General features: G+C 43.7%; 1 protein-coding gene across 1 annotated transcript; it reads left to right on the forward strand.

The window, feature by feature from the left end:
- The first annotated feature begins 1,136 nt into the window (after positions 1 to 1,136).
- Positions 1,137 to 14,791, forward strand: LOC137912140 (protein-tyrosine kinase 2-beta-like). The gene is made up of 29 exons (XM_068756490.1): positions 1,137 to 1,340; positions 2,405 to 2,583; positions 2,962 to 3,049; positions 3,637 to 3,716; positions 3,831 to 3,893; positions 4,446 to 4,500; positions 4,613 to 4,753; positions 4,828 to 4,899; positions 4,982 to 5,083; positions 5,888 to 6,005; positions 6,110 to 6,149; positions 6,312 to 6,343; positions 6,464 to 6,511; positions 6,702 to 6,796; positions 6,955 to 7,036; positions 7,176 to 7,276; positions 7,767 to 7,882; positions 8,122 to 8,222; positions 8,486 to 8,575; positions 9,123 to 9,327; positions 10,117 to 10,219; positions 10,314 to 10,361; positions 10,487 to 10,612; positions 10,744 to 10,776; positions 11,487 to 11,511; positions 12,140 to 12,198; positions 12,346 to 12,480; positions 12,861 to 12,944; positions 13,475 to 14,791. The coding sequence occupies exons 1-29, from the start codon at positions 1,137 to 1,139 to the stop codon at positions 13,691 to 13,693; spliced, it is 2,844 nt and encodes a 947-aa protein (XP_068612591.1). The 3' UTR covers positions 13,694 to 14,791.
- Positions 14,792 to 15,045: the final 254 nt, after the last annotated feature.

A 15,045-nucleotide genomic window follows, 5' to 3' on the forward strand; every position in this document is an offset into this window, starting at 1 on the left:
TGAATTATTATTATTAAATAATATTAGTTTAATCAATGTATGTCTTTCCACAGCGCTTAAAATCTGTTTTATCATGAAAGTAAACCCTGAAATACAAGCTGGTAACTTCGGTAATGATGATACTCGTTGACCGGAAGCACTGAAAGTGTTCCCGGCCCGGCTGTGCTCGGTCAGAAACGGTACGGACCAAAGGTTCCGCAGGTATTTCTGCAGGTAAAAGCTACAAAACATTGTGAAAATGGTCGGCAATAAATATCAATAACATTAACGGGTGGCATAATTTTTCCTGTTACATCCTGACATATCATCTGGACTTTGCTTACTTTTACTCTTTGACATTTTATATATTCACCTATTTTCTGTTCTTTCATCACCCCCCCCCCCCCGGATTCTTTTCAGAATCAGTGATGACCTCCATTATGTGTTAAAACACACACACACACACACACACGGACCAGAAACTTGTAATAGTCTTACTGTCCATAGTCTAGTATGCCCCACATTTTACATGTAAAAATTTTAGACTGAGCAAAATTTCTGTCTTCAGAAGCCACATTTAAAAACCTGAAATTTCCTTCTGATGTTTTAGTTCGCCTGAATATTTTTTATGTTTTTACATTCTAGTCACCGTTTTCACTTGTGCACTGCTTTCGCTCGTCAATCTTTCTGAAACAGGAAGTTTGCAATGTAAAAATCACCCGTTCACAAGTGGGTGTGTTGTGGTTTGATGGCGCCTGGGGTTTCACGGCCGCTTCTTTAGCACGCTCTGTGCTTTTTTTCCCTCTTCGCTGCACTTTGACTTCCTTCTTTGCCCATAAGAACTGTTTCCTCTTTCGTTTATAGCTGAGGTTCTTCTTCAGGGCGCAGTTTCAAATGAGTGTGCTCCAAACAACTACCAACTTGTATTCCAAGTTGCCTTCTAAAGTATTTCTTTTGTTTTTGTTTCGCAGGGATTTACTTGTCCTCGGTGAGTAACACCATCGTGAAGAAATCGAAGGTTCCTTTGAGATGCGAGCGTAAATCCCGTCTCTCCCAGCATCCCTTCGTGTCTGTGCTTTAACGTAATTGTGTGTTTGAGGAGATGGAAATGAAACGGCGCTCTGTATGTGCACGTGTTGAGTGTGTCTGAGTTTGCTATGTCAGGAGACACCAGCACCTTGTCCTGGAGGAGCATGTCTCCGACTAGCCAGTCCGATTCTCCAGATGAGTCTCCCAAGGCTCGTCTCAGCAGAGACAGCGTCTTCCCAGTAAAGATCATCAAAGTATGTTTCCTTAGCAACAGCTCCAATCTGGGAAAGAACTTCAAACTGGTCCGCTGTGAAGAGAGTTGGACGGTGGAGGTAGGTCATGTTTCAGTGACAGAGCAACAGGGATGAGACCTGACCCAAGTGGAACCTCGGTTCTCGAGCATTTGTTCCGTAACTTTGTTCGAAAACCGAGAGCTCTATTTCCCATAGGGAATAATGTAAACTCGATGAATCCGTTGCTAAGCACCAGATAAAAGCCCATTCGCATGCCTACAGTTCTATTAATACGTAACTACGTGTGTCTAAACAGCAGATAACACATAAAGCAGAACAAGTTGACGCAGTTCTCAAACACTTCTATGAAATATCTGTGACAGTCTTTGGTCAAAATAGAAAAATAGATGCTGCAGGACAGCGCCCCTCTTTTCTGTCTCAAAAGCCTCTGAAACCGAAACCAAGTTCATTGCGTGCGTGCAATGAATGCGCGTTCACGTGCACACATATCTTGTGCACGTTCTAACAATGTGCCGTTAACGAAGATTTCTGCCAGAAGAGTTTCTGTACTTGATTTCAGACCAACTCAAACTAGACAGGATTCACTTGATGGTTTATTTAGATGTTTTTGGGTTGATAAGGACCCAAAATCACCATAATAGTGTAGAAACATGGGAAAAGTGAGATTTTCATAATGTGGGACCTTTAAGAAAAGTCAAAATCGTCATATTTTTCCATACCGTTCCAAAAATGGATGCCATTTTCAAATTTGCCGATTATTTCCTTCTTTAATTCAACAGTTAGCGCTGCTTTCCCCGTTTTCTTTTCCAGTAGGATTATACTGCTGCCTTTCTTTGGACCCATGAGGAAGCATTAAAGAGAACAAAGCGGCCGGTCGACTCAAACTGAACCGACTCGGGTCGACGCCGCCTTCGTTCGCTTGTCTTATTATTATTAGAGTTTTCAAACAATATGAATGAATTACGTTTGAGAACCAAAGTTCCACTGTATGCAATGATAGTACAAGCGTTGGGTGTCTGACCCACCCGGGCGGTGCGGCGTCTCCCTCAAGCTTGAGTCCTCTTCCAGACCGCCCGGGTGGGAGAGACGACAATCGTTTTTTTTCTGAGATACTTTTTGCGTTCTTATTAATTCCATCACAGGCCATCTTGGATCTGGTTCTGTCCAGTGGCTGCGTCGGTCCAGATATAAAACACACACTTTGCTACGGCCTTCTCCTCAAGCACCTCAAGTCGTCGGCGGTTCACTGGCTCCACCCACACCTGCCTGTGTCTGAGCTAACCCAGCGTTACGAGCAGCAGCATCTAGAAGCTGAATGGAGGTCGGTGGTTCATGCTTGTCTTACGCACATTTAGGATTCAAACCACCTTCGAGGAAAAAAAAAAAGTCTCTCCAATTAACTCGTTGAGTGCCAGGAGTTATACGCAGAGTACCCCAGTTTTTGTGTATTTTCCCGATTTTCCAAGCCCCGCAGAATATTCCTTCCTATAACTATAACATAATTAACGACAAAACGCTCGGAACCAATTGTGATTGTAAGTCGACGCCCCCTGTATACAACACACAGTATAAACCTCTGAATTTTGCCATACTGTATTTGGCAAAATAGAGCTCAACTCTTAGCATGTACAAAATATTAGTCCATCAGAGCGAGAGAGAGAGAGAGAGAGAGAGCTAAGTGTGAAATGTTTCTGTCCAGATATGATCTGAGAATCAGATACATCCCATCGGACTTCTTGGAGAAATTCAAAGATGACAGAACAACTATGCTCTACTTTTACCTTCAGGTCAGTAACATGAGCGGATGCATTTTCGCTTTTCAAGAAGGTATTGAGTTCCAATCCCATCTGTGCCGCCAGTTCATCGCAGGGCCACACACACACACACACACACACACACACACACACACATATACTTCCACAAACATCCCTCAAGAACTGAAGAAGTTTTTTTTTTTACTACAACCAAAACCAAATTTAAAATGACCTCTTAAAAGTTTAAAGTGTAATGCAAGTCTACAAAAATACCAGGATCCCATATTTATTTATATACTTTAATATTCATATTCCTCTAAAGCTAGAGCCTCATCAGGCTTCTGAAGAAGATCAATTACATTTGACGTGTGTGCATTTGCTGCAAGACGAGGGAAATGGAAGCTTATAATTTCTGCAGGCATCAGTTCTTGGAAAAGTTTTTTTTGTGTTTTTGGTAAAGAGAGTTTCGAAACAAGACTTTTCTGCAGCTCAAATATTTTCAGGCCTATCCTAACCCCATTTTCATTAGTCTAGTACTTTGATTTTTAGACTAACTCTTCCTTTATGTTCTGTTCTATGTGACTACAATGAAGGAATTACGCCTGTGCGTTTATCCGCAGGTCCGAAGTGACTACATGCAGCAGTACGCCTCAAAAGTCAGTGATGGGATGGCGCTGCAGCTCGGCTGTCTGGAAATAAGGCAATACACAAGTTCTGCAGGCGTAGACACGTTCTAAAATGTTTTTAGTTTTTATCAATTGTTGATTTTTAAAGGTTTTAAAAAATATTTTTGGTTCTTTTCTTGTGTTTGCAGGAGATTTTACAAAGATATGAATCCAAATGGACTGGAGAAAAAGCACAATTTCGACCTATTAGAGTGAGTTGAAGGTGTGGTAAGGTGTCCAGACATTGGTGGTGCTGACTGGTAAAGTCGATTGAGGGGCCGGGCCAGGAACAGCTGGACGGAGTGTTTGTGTGAACTAATATAAACGACGTGTAAAAGCCATTACATGAAAGGATTTGGCCTTTTACAGGCAGCATTACGGGGAAAAGGTCAAATGAATAAGGTTAAATTAGAATAAAACTTCAGTTAATTATATAATTTGGTCAAGTTCAGCGGGGCCGGATTAAAAAGCCCAAAGGGCCGCATATGGCCTGGGGGCCGTAGTTTGCCTATGCTTGCAAAACATTTCTTTTTTTAATTGTATTACTTTACATACTTGTACCATTAGCAAACCCAAACATGACACATCATGAATTTTAAATAAGAAAGTAAAAAGTCTCAACATCTCTTGTTCATTGCAGTAAAAAAAAACATCTTTGTCATATTTGACATTTAAGCAAATACATCAACCCATGAGCAAGTGGGTATACTTTATATATTATATATATATTATTTCATCGTTCCGGTCTGACTTCATTCTACTAGGAAGGATGTGGGCTTGGACCTGTTCTTCCCCAGAGAGCTGATAAACCGCATGAAGGTAGAGCGCAGAACAAGGGCGAAGCAGCCGCCTGCCATCTTTTTATCGAATGTCCACTTTGTCCGTTACTCATTCGAGGATCACCTTTTTTTCGTTTGGCGTAACGCCGCAGCCGAAGCAGTTGCGTCGGCTGATCCAGCAGACGTTCCAGGGCTACGCCGCCCTGAAGCAGGACCAGTGCGTGAACCGTTTCTTCGCCACCCTGGCTCAGTGCTACAACTTCATGCAAGAGAGCTTTACGTGCCAGCTGGTGGTGAGTTGGGGCTTGTGCACGAGTGTGAAATGACTTTGTCGAGCTGTGTTCAGTCATGTCTTGTGTGTCTACAGCACGGCTGGAATCTATCGATCGACCTGGTCATCGGCTCCGACGGCATTAGTCAGCGGACTGAAAACGCCACCGTGAGCTCCGTTCCTCACATTTTGTTGAAGGCTTCTTGTTATAAATCTTATTTACAGCTACTTATAATGCTCATTTTTGCAGACCATCTGTTTAGCTACTCCTTTCCAGGTGTGCAGCATCTCCTGCTTTGCAGACAGCGACGGTCACGCTCTCCTCACTGTGCAGATAGATGGAGCCAAACAGGTATGTACTTCTAGAAGTATTCTTATTCATGCGTGGAATATGAAGCTGAAGCCAACAAACAATGATTCCAGTCATTACCCCGATGCCAATGGGGTCTAACTCCACAAATCATTTCTGGAGTTTCACATCCAAACAGTTGTATCATCGTTTTCTGATACAACTGAAAAAGATTGGATCTTACCAACTATCTGAAAACACACTCCTACAATTTGTTTTTATTTTCTATAGCGCCAGATCACAACAGAAAGTTTTCTCAAGGCACTTTACTGGAGTAGCAGGGAAACACAGAACCAAACTTGACACACAAGAGCAAGCACTTTGGCGAGGGAGGCAAGGAAAGACTTCCCTTTAACAGGCAGAAACCCTTGGACAGAACCTAAGACCCATAGTGGACGGGCCATCTGTCTGGACCGGCTGGGTTGAGAAGGAGAGAGAGAGAGACAGCGTTCAAAAGACAGAGGCAAGGAAAGACTTCCCTTTAAGACAGAGACAGGTAGGAGAGTTAAAGACAAAGACATGGCTAGAGAGTGATAGAGAGACAAGAACATAAAGTAACACACAGTATAGGCTGCTGGACAAGACTAGACTAAAGAAAGCAAAGTCTTTAGTCTAGTCTTGAACATAGAGAGATTGTAATCTAAGTGACTGCGTTTTGATGGGGCTCCCCCAACCTGAACAGCCCCCCACCCCCGCTCAGGTTGCCTTTCCAACGCACTAAGAATCCTCTAAATGAGGCTTTTAACAGTCGATTGAGAATAAGTTTGTGAGGCTGAAACCGAATAACTCGTTGCTCCAACACTTCAGCCGCTCGCTGTGAAAACCTCGTCTCTGGCTGTGGCGGAAAACATGGCCAACCTGATCGATGGCTACTGCCGGCTGAACGGCAGCTCTGAGAGTTTGCTCATTAGCCATTCAAGCAAAGGTAAATTTAACCCTTGAACTCTTATGTTAAAAAAAAAAAGGAAAGTGTTTAATCTCATTACTAAACCTTATCAAATGACTTAATTAAATGTTGAATTCTTTCAGGGCGGGAAACGAGACCGAAACTCCCCGAAATCCCTGAACAGTGAGTGTGGAAAAATATGACTGTGAAAGTCAAAACCGAAACCACCAAGACAAATAAAGAATAAAACAAACAAGGACAGCTGAAAAAATGATCCTGTTTAGTTGGAATTTTTAAACTTGCTTGAAGGAATTATTCTGAAAACAGTGTCTCCTTTTCTTCCAGCGCTGGTTCCAGTGGTCGTGATAAAGGTTTGGGTGTTATGTTAATTTAATGTAATTAAAATTGATAGTGTGTCAGCATTTATTTTTTTCCTGTTTGGTTATGGCTTTAACGACAGAAAAAAGAAAAGCAAAGACTTTTTTTCTTAACTTCAGGGTCAGACATTTATGCGGAGATTCCAGAGAGCAGAGCAAACTCTGAAGGTAAGATTTTTTTTTATATTTACATTTATTTCCGTTCTGGTGATGATCCAGAAGAGATCCTTGATTCTGGATCCCCAAAAACCTCCCTGCTTCTGGGTCAGGTCCTACTTCCGGCCAAGCCGCCCAACGAGACGTGTCCATTATTCTGGAATAACGTGCGCTTCTGTCTCTCTTACGTTTGCATATCCAGATAAGTACAGAATCTCCAGGGACGACGTTGTTCTCGGTCAGGTTCTGGGCGAAGGGTTCTTTGGAGAGGTTTACACCGGATTCCACAAAACCCAAGTGAGTCGACCTTGGCATCATCAGAGGTCATTCTGAAAAACAAAACAAAAAAATCACACTGCAAATTCAAACAAACTGTTTACAATGTTTCAGCACCTCAAAACGCTCTGAACTCACTGTTAATGTGTGTGTGTGTGTGTGTGTGTGTGTGTGTGAAGACCGGAGAGCGACTCTCTGTGGCCGTCAAGACCTGTAAGGCCTGCTCAGCTGATGTCAAGGAGAAGTTTCTTAGTGAAGCCGGTAAGTTTATGAAGTGATTATCAGAACATTTGCAAAAAAAACATCAATGGCACTCAAAGAGTTAATAATAAAATTCAAGCAGCAAGACACTGGTTGAAATAGAGAAGACATAAAATGTGATATTTTTGATCTGTTGCAGGCTTGATGAAAAATCTGAATCACCCTCACATCGTCAGTCTGATTGGAGTCATTGATTCTGAGCCGGTCTGGATAGTGATGGAGCTCTACGAGCACGGAGAGGTGTGTGTCTGTGTCTGTGTGTGCGTGTGCGTGTGCGTGTGCGTGTGCGTGTTTAACACAACAACAACAACATAGCTTGAAATTACAACTGAACACAACAGCTTAAAAGGAATCTCGATCATTCGAAAAAATTCTGGTCAAATGTGGCGCTAATACAATTTTATCAATACAATTTTTATAAAGGATTAAATGCTGAGCGTTACAGAAGTACCGATAAACCGTACACAGAGGATGATCACCAACTATTACAACGGGAAAACACTACTTTTTTGTACTTTTATAAACTTTAAGGATTAAACACTTTTGGTGCTCAAAATTGAAAAACAATTTGAGTTAAACACCGATAGAAATCATTACTCGATCTAACAAACCTGTAATCGCTCAAAATTCTTAAAATTGATCTGGAAAACTAAACTCAATTTAAAAAAAAGCAGAAGCAACAATCGACTGTAAACTATCCTGCGCGTTTTCTGTTTGTTTATTTTAAAAGCTGGGGAATTATCTGGTGGAGCAGCAGCACCTTCTGACGACTGCGACATTAATCGTCTACTGTCTTCAAATCTGCAAAGCCTTGTCTTACCTGGAGGGACTCAACATGGTGCACAGGTAGCCGAGCCTCGTGTGCTAATTTAAACCTTAGAGCAGACTTTCAGCAACTTTTTTAATTGTGGTTTTATTCAAATAAATGAATAAATAAATAAAGGAAGTCTATGATTCCTACATATGGCAGCCCTGATTCACTATTTCTACAGATTCAGTACTTCACATGTGATCTGGTACTACATAGTGTTTTTCTGTCGGTATGTATTTTCTTCTTCCTGGTTCCTGTGTGATTTCTCTGGTAGAGATATAGCAGTAAGGAATGTGTTGGTGGCGACTCCTGAGTGTGTCAAGCTTGGTGACTTTGGCCTATCGCGTTACGTTGACGAGCAAGAATATTATAAAGGTATGCACTACCTATATTTGTATACACACACACATACACAAGTGATAAACCAATATGTTTTTTTTAGGGAAGATACAAATTATGATTGTCAAAGCGGCCAATTATCGGTCGATCCCTAATATATAGGGATCGCGTCTTTGAGTACCCAGAAAAGCGCTATATAAAATCAATGCATTATTATTATTATTATTATTATATAAAGACACAAACATGCCATGTGCAAACCCAAAACCAAAAAGCCTATGATGAACCTTTTTTTGCAGCCACAGTCAGTCGATTGCCGATCAAATGGATGGCACCGGAGTCCATCAACTTCAGACGCTTCACGGCAGCAAGCGATGTCTGGATGTTTGGTGAGCTGCACACGTACAGCCGAGGCGAGTCGGTTCTTGCACGGTGGAACCTCGGTTCTCGAACAACTCGGTTTTCGACCAGAGTTTAAAATGCGCCGGAAGTCAAACAGATTTTCGGAGTCTGAACACCCGAGCGGGGCGGAGGGGAACCCGAGACTCTTTGTTCTCTTTAGCCCTGAATCATGGACCCAACGAAAGGCAGCAGTAGCACCACTGGTACGGCGAACGTAACAATTTAGACTTTTCTTAAGAAAGCTGATCTAAAGAGAAAGAGAAGGGGGAATAAACCCCAGGAGGACAGTTACCCAGCCATTCTATGGAGGAGGACTCCCTTTCAAAGGAATAACCCTTCCCCCTTCCGTCCCGACAATGCAACCAATACGGTATGCAAATGAGACAGAATCGTGCAAATCGGTTTTCAAACAGTATTACGGAAACGAATTATGTTCGACAACCGAGGTCCCACTATATTTGCCCCCCAAGTGGGGGTAAAGTAGAACTGTACCTGCTCAGAGGGTGTGAATTGCAAGTGCGTGTGTTCAAATAGGCGTGTGCGTGTGGGAGATCTTCTCCGTGGCCCGGCAACCCTTCTTCTGGCTGGAGAATGGACAGGTCATCAACCAGCTGGAGTCGGGGGCTCGACTCCCCAAGCCAGATCGCTGCCCACCCACCATCTACTCATTGCTCTCTTGCTGCTGGGCCTACGAGCCAAAGAGTCGTCCCACCTTCGGCCGACTCGTCTACTCCTTGAGGTGCACATCATATGGATTTCTCCTCTTCTGCTGCCGCTGAAAACTTTACTCGGCTTACTCGCAGTTTTTAAATCTAGTTTGGATGGTAAACCTGGTGGTAACGTAAATGTTGAGACCTCTAGATGCAGAGAATGTGGGAAGAATGGTTGCTTCGAAACCCCACGTCCACACTGAGGAAGAAACAACTACTAGCTCAATGGCCAGATATCCCAGAGAAATGTTGCAATCGCATTCAGAGATACAAACAACCTAGGGCAAGGGGGGGCAGGATGCCAGGTCAAGTGGGGGGGGGGGGTTTCATCACTCCCAGACATTGAGATTGGGTACCAAGCCCCAAGAACAGAGCAGCTGACCCGAGACAGAAGATCATGAAGTCCTGGGGGGGGACTCGGCTACCTCCTGCTGGCCAAGGCTAAGTAACAAAGTACCATCAGAATCTCTACTGGGGGATGTGAACACAGCGGCGGCGCCGCTAAGTATCCGTACCGCGTACATCGCCGAGACCAATCAGCTGACAGAGACGCGTCGCTACAAGATGAACCGCATGAGCGGCCGGAAGGAGCAGCAACGCCCATGGAAAAGAAGGAGAGAGGCAAAAACGGCCAGAAAGCGCAGTCCGAGGCACAGCAAAGGTCCTGCTGGAGCCCCCAGGAGAAGCCATATTTGTTCTTTTTCATTCATTTTAGGCATTATATGAAAACCCCATATAACACACACACACACACACACACACACACATGGCACTATTACACCCCCCAGTTGATGTCCGTGTTTGTGTGCTTAAGACAGCGAGGTCCACCGTGAGGCGCTGGAGCAGCAGGTGGATGTTTGGCAGGACAAATTAGGTCCCTTCTCATCTGCATCTGAAAGCCTCACAGACCCTCCCCCCAAGGTAAATCGAGCACACGCACCACGGAACAAACATGGATTTTATTTTAATAAAATGTCATATTTACACCCCGTCTCTCTCTCTCTCTCTCTCACAGCCATCCAGACTACAAGACAACCCCCGTCCTTCCGCCGTGCACACACAGGTGTGTTTCACTGGCCACGGTCCAATCTGCCTCTTACTTTGACTTCTCCTAGCCAGTTAAGCATTTCAAGGGAGTGTGTGTGTGTGTGTGTGTGTGTGTGTGTGTGTGTGTGCGTGTGCGTGTAGATAACAGACAGAGATAGCAGTCAAATGTGGGACAAAGAAAAAGCACAAGTGGAGGACACGTTACAGAGACAAAGGAAGCAGATGCTGGTGGATGAACTGTGGCTCGAGCAGGAGGAGAGACACCTGGTGCCACGCACACACACACACACACACACAGTATTCCCATCATGCCTTGCTATGGCCTAAAGAGATCTTACTTGAAACACGGCCATCGATCTTTGCCGCATCGTCTAAACTCTGCTTGTGTCTTTTTGCAGGATCCCGTCGCACGACTGGATTCACAAATCACGGTACATTCATCATCATATATATATATATATATATATATATATATTCATCATGGAGTTTGGTCCATCTGTTAAATGGCCTCAGAAATGTGTGTACAAGAGTTGAAGTATTTGAACACGCGCTGATTTGCTCCTATTTTTTTTCTTCACACAATGTTGTAAGAGAATAAGAAACGAAGGTTTACAGGAAAGGAAGTAATGTTATCTTAAATAACATTTTCATGAGTTTAAAATTTTGTGCTTCATGGTGAATGTAATTGTGTCACATAACCTGTATGGACAACAACAACAATCTCAAGTAATTTATATATAGAATGCGTTACTGTAGGGAGTAGAGCAGGCATGGGCAAACCCAGGCCCGGGGGCCATATGCGGCCCGTTGGTCTTTTTAATCCGGCCCGCCAAACTTGTCCAAATTATATCATTAAATAAAATTGTATAATTAAACCTCATTCATTTGACCTTTTCCCTGTAATGCTACCTGTAAAAGGCCAAATCCTTTAATTCAATAGCTTTCATGTGTCATTTATATTAGCTCACACAAATACTCCATCCATCTGTTCTTGGTCCGGCCCCTCTGTCAAATTTTAGAACCTATTGTGGCCCGCGAGTCAAAAAGTTTGCCCACCTCTGGAGTAGAGAGTAACTCAATTCAAGGTTTTGAGCGAACGCTTCCTTCGTAAGGAAAACATTTTCCTCTCTATGTGTTACAGTCGCATGAAAAAACTCACCAAAACGGTAAGTCCTCATTTCAACTGAAGCTTTTCTCAAAGAAAATGTTTAATGGATCTAAAATGTTTCACAATTAATGCTTAAGATGCAAAGATCTAGAGAAAATCTATGGTAGGGTGTCTAGAGGGGAAATGTGGTACTGCATGAGTAAGGAGTAACAGGGGAGTTTAGTGTAGAGGTGAGATGCACCAGGGATCAGCTCTGGGCCCCTTTTTGTTTGCCACGGTGATTCAATTCAATTCAATTTTACATCTGCAGCGCCAGATCACAAAAGAAAGTTATCTCAAGGCGACTTTACAGGAGTAGCAGGGAAAGACAGAACCCAACTTGACCCACAAGAGCAAGAACTTTGGTGATGGAGGCAAAGGAAGACTCCCCTTTAACAGGCAGAAACCCTTGGTGAGAACCCAAGGCTCATAGTGGACGGCCATCTGGACCAGCTGGGTTGAGAGAGAGAGAGAGAGAGAGTGACAGGTAGGAGGAGATTGATAGACAAACAGATGAGGTGAGACAGGAAGCCCCTTGAAATATGACTATATATGATGAAAATACACTTTGAAGCTAAAATCTTGACATAATACGATACAAATGTGCAGAAAACGAACGCGTCGATCAAAACCGTACCGACGGGCAGCCTTTGTGTCTCCGTCAGAGCCGCCAGATAAGCCGCCGATGCCTTCCGCTGTCACGCAGGTAAGGAAAATAACACCCCACTTGTTTTTACATGCTCTGTGAATACAGCGTGAAAAGCTGATTTAGATTTATATATATACGTGTATATATATATATCTATTTGACATATGGAGCTGCTCTAATTTTAATTTGTTTGGATCGTCGTAGCCTCGGCCAACTGCTGAGCTCGACCGCACGTGCGATCAGGTCTACATCGCTGTCATGGCAATCGTGAAGCAGGTGATCCAGCTGAAGAATGAGGTCGACACGCTGCCTGTGTCCGAGTATCCATCCGCAGTAAAAGTAGGTCCGTGCTGCCGCGTTGCAAGTGTGCAGACACCACTAAGATGTCTACGAAGAGCTCTATCCTCTGGTTCTACCAATCCACATGCACTCGAGTGCTGTAGGTCGTCTACTGTACCTTCGGCCTGTCCCGTCAGGGGTCGCCACGGCAACCCCAACCTTCAAATACAGGCTGTAGTTTGTGGGCTATATTACTGTCCAGGGAAGGGCGCTGTTGTGTCACACTTCCTGCCAAAAACATGGAGGCATAACTAAAAGTTACTGCATCAACTTCAAATAAATATTTAAAGTGTTTTTGTCTCTTTTCTTTCACCCTCTCACCTTCCACTTCCTGTCCTTACCTCTTCCCACGTCTTTGCCTCCGTCCTTCCCCCCCCGAGGTGGTGGGAATCTCGCTCCGGAATCTGATCCAAAGCGTCGATGAGATTACACCAGCCCTGCACAGCAGCGCTCTCACGACAGAGGTAGAGGCCTCACGCAAATGTGGGTGCGTTTAAGGCACCATTAATGACAACTCATCGCTACATTGTGACTGTCCTGGTTATTTTAAAGCACTTCCAGATTTGTCAACTTGCTTGTCTTCATTATTCTCTTAGCAAAATAAGCACACTTCTAGAAATGGGACAATTTTCAGAGACTTTTTTTCAAGCACATCGTTGGTTTGTGGTTGTATTTGTGGGCAACCGATCAAGGGTGTATCCTATACAGACGTTTCTGTACGGGAGCGAAACAGAGTTCATGTGTGTAAATGAGAAGGTCCCAGGGAGAACAGTGAAGTGAAGGAATAGACGTAAAGAAGGTGGAGGACTTCAGGTACCTCGGGTCAACAGTGCTGAGTGAGGGAGAAAGGAGGTGAATAATCGGAGACCAGGTTGGACAGGATTAGAAATGAGACAATAAGAGGGACAGTGAAGGTCAGACGCTTTGGAGACGAGGTCAGAGAGGACAGACTTTGCATTTTCTACTGCATCATGTGATCTTCTTCTCCCGTCAGATCGAGGGCACCAAGAAACTGCTGAACAAGGATTTAGCCGAGCTGATCAACAAGATGCGACTGGCCCAGCAGAATGCCGTAACGTCCCTGAAGGAGGAATGTCGCCGGCAGATGCTGGCTGCCGCTCACAGCCTGGTGCTCGACTCCAAGAACCTGCTGGATGCCGTGGATCAGGCTCGAGCCGGTTCCAGCCTCGCCTCAAGGGGCGCGGAAGATTGAGGGGAGACGCTTTCACAACAGTTCTGCTGCTCCAAGAAAAGCAGGAAAGACACATACATAAAGATTTGAATTCTACACCGCTTAAAAAAAACTAAAAAAGGTTTTTAGCTTTTATTTTAAGCCCTTGATGTGCAAACGCTGTAAAAATTTGCTTTATGAACTGTGGAACTGCATGAGGAAGTCTGGAGTGGCAGGGAAGTGCGTCAGAGTCGTTCAGGACATGTAAAATCGAGTTTTCAAGAACAGGGCAGAACTTATAAGAGAAATGAATGATTGAGCTTTTAATGTTGACAGAGATCCATGTTCTCATCGAAATATTTGAGGTTGATTTGATTTGAAACAGCATTTAAAGCAGCGTTAATGTTGTTTGCATCGTCTGCACACTGTTGGGCTCCTAGAAAACATTTGTCCTTCTCTCTTAACTGAAGGCATTCTCTTTTTCGACAAGGCAAAGTTTCCATCTGATATCTTCTTTCAGCCCTGAAGGAGGACAAGGAGCATTAACTTTTGACGTGCCTGTGTGACTTTAAATGGTTTAGAATATGATTTAATGTCAATGATTTCCATTGAAGACATATTCGACTGCCTTTTGTCGGTTAGATAATGCACAATTTCTTGTTCAAACGAAGGTTTAATATGCAGAGTTTGTATTCAGTTTTTTAATTATATTGTCAAGAATTTTTTTAATCCCTTCAGCCTAAGAGCACGAGGAATGTTCTGTTGGGGTGTTTAGACCAGATAGCAGAAAACACCCGATATATAGTCAAAACATGCCGGGGGGGCTTTCTGCATTGTCTGTAGTGGAAGGAAAGATTTAGGTGATAAGAACCTCCTGGAAAGACTACAAGTTGGTTTATTGTCGGTCCAGACAGATGGCCGTCCACTATGAGTCATAGGTTCTGTCCAAGGGTTTCGGCCTGTTAAAGGGAAGTTTTTCCTCGCCTCCGTCTCCAAAGTGTTTGCTCTTGTGGGTCAAGTTGGGTTCTATCTTTCCCCGATACGCCTGTAAAGTGCCTTGAGACGACTTTCTGTTCTGCTGGAGTGAAAATGAAAACTGAATCGAAAGATCTGTCAAAAGCAAGGGATGCAATGATTAAAATAATTCTATTGTGGATTGGATTCAACCCAGCACAGATGATGTGCACATGTTTTTCCTTTGCATGGCTCCATTTGGCTGAACACTCTGTACTGCACAGAGGAAGAAAACAGCGAAACACATTTCGCAACATTTCTTTTTCTGCCTGGTTGGGCAGGACACATACTGATGAACGTTTTTCAGCCTTTTTAGAGTCACGTGATGATAAAGTTCGGCGTATTTGGGGAAATTGACGTGTCCCCGTTGTCCCAGCTTG

The sequence above is a fragment of the Brachionichthys hirsutus genome, chromosome 24 (assembly GCF_040956055.1).
Source record: "Brachionichthys hirsutus isolate HB-005 chromosome 24, CSIRO-AGI_Bhir_v1, whole genome shotgun sequence".
NCBI lineage: Eukaryota > Metazoa > Chordata > Actinopteri > Lophiiformes > Brachionichthyidae > Brachionichthys > Brachionichthys hirsutus.

Coding starts and splice junctions, on each gene's coding strand:
- LOC137912140 (XM_068756490.1), top strand. CDS start 1,137: ATGTCAGGAGACACCAGCACCTTGTCCTGGAGGAGCATGTCTCCGACT. Junction 12,481..12,860: donor AGTATCCATCCGCAGTAAAA/GTAGGTCCGTGC, acceptor TCCCCCCCCGAG/GTGGTGGGAATCTCGCTCCG. Junction 12,945..13,474: donor GCAGCGCTCTCACGACAGAG/GTAGAGGCCTCA, acceptor TTCTCCCGTCAG/ATCGAGGGCACCAAGAAACT.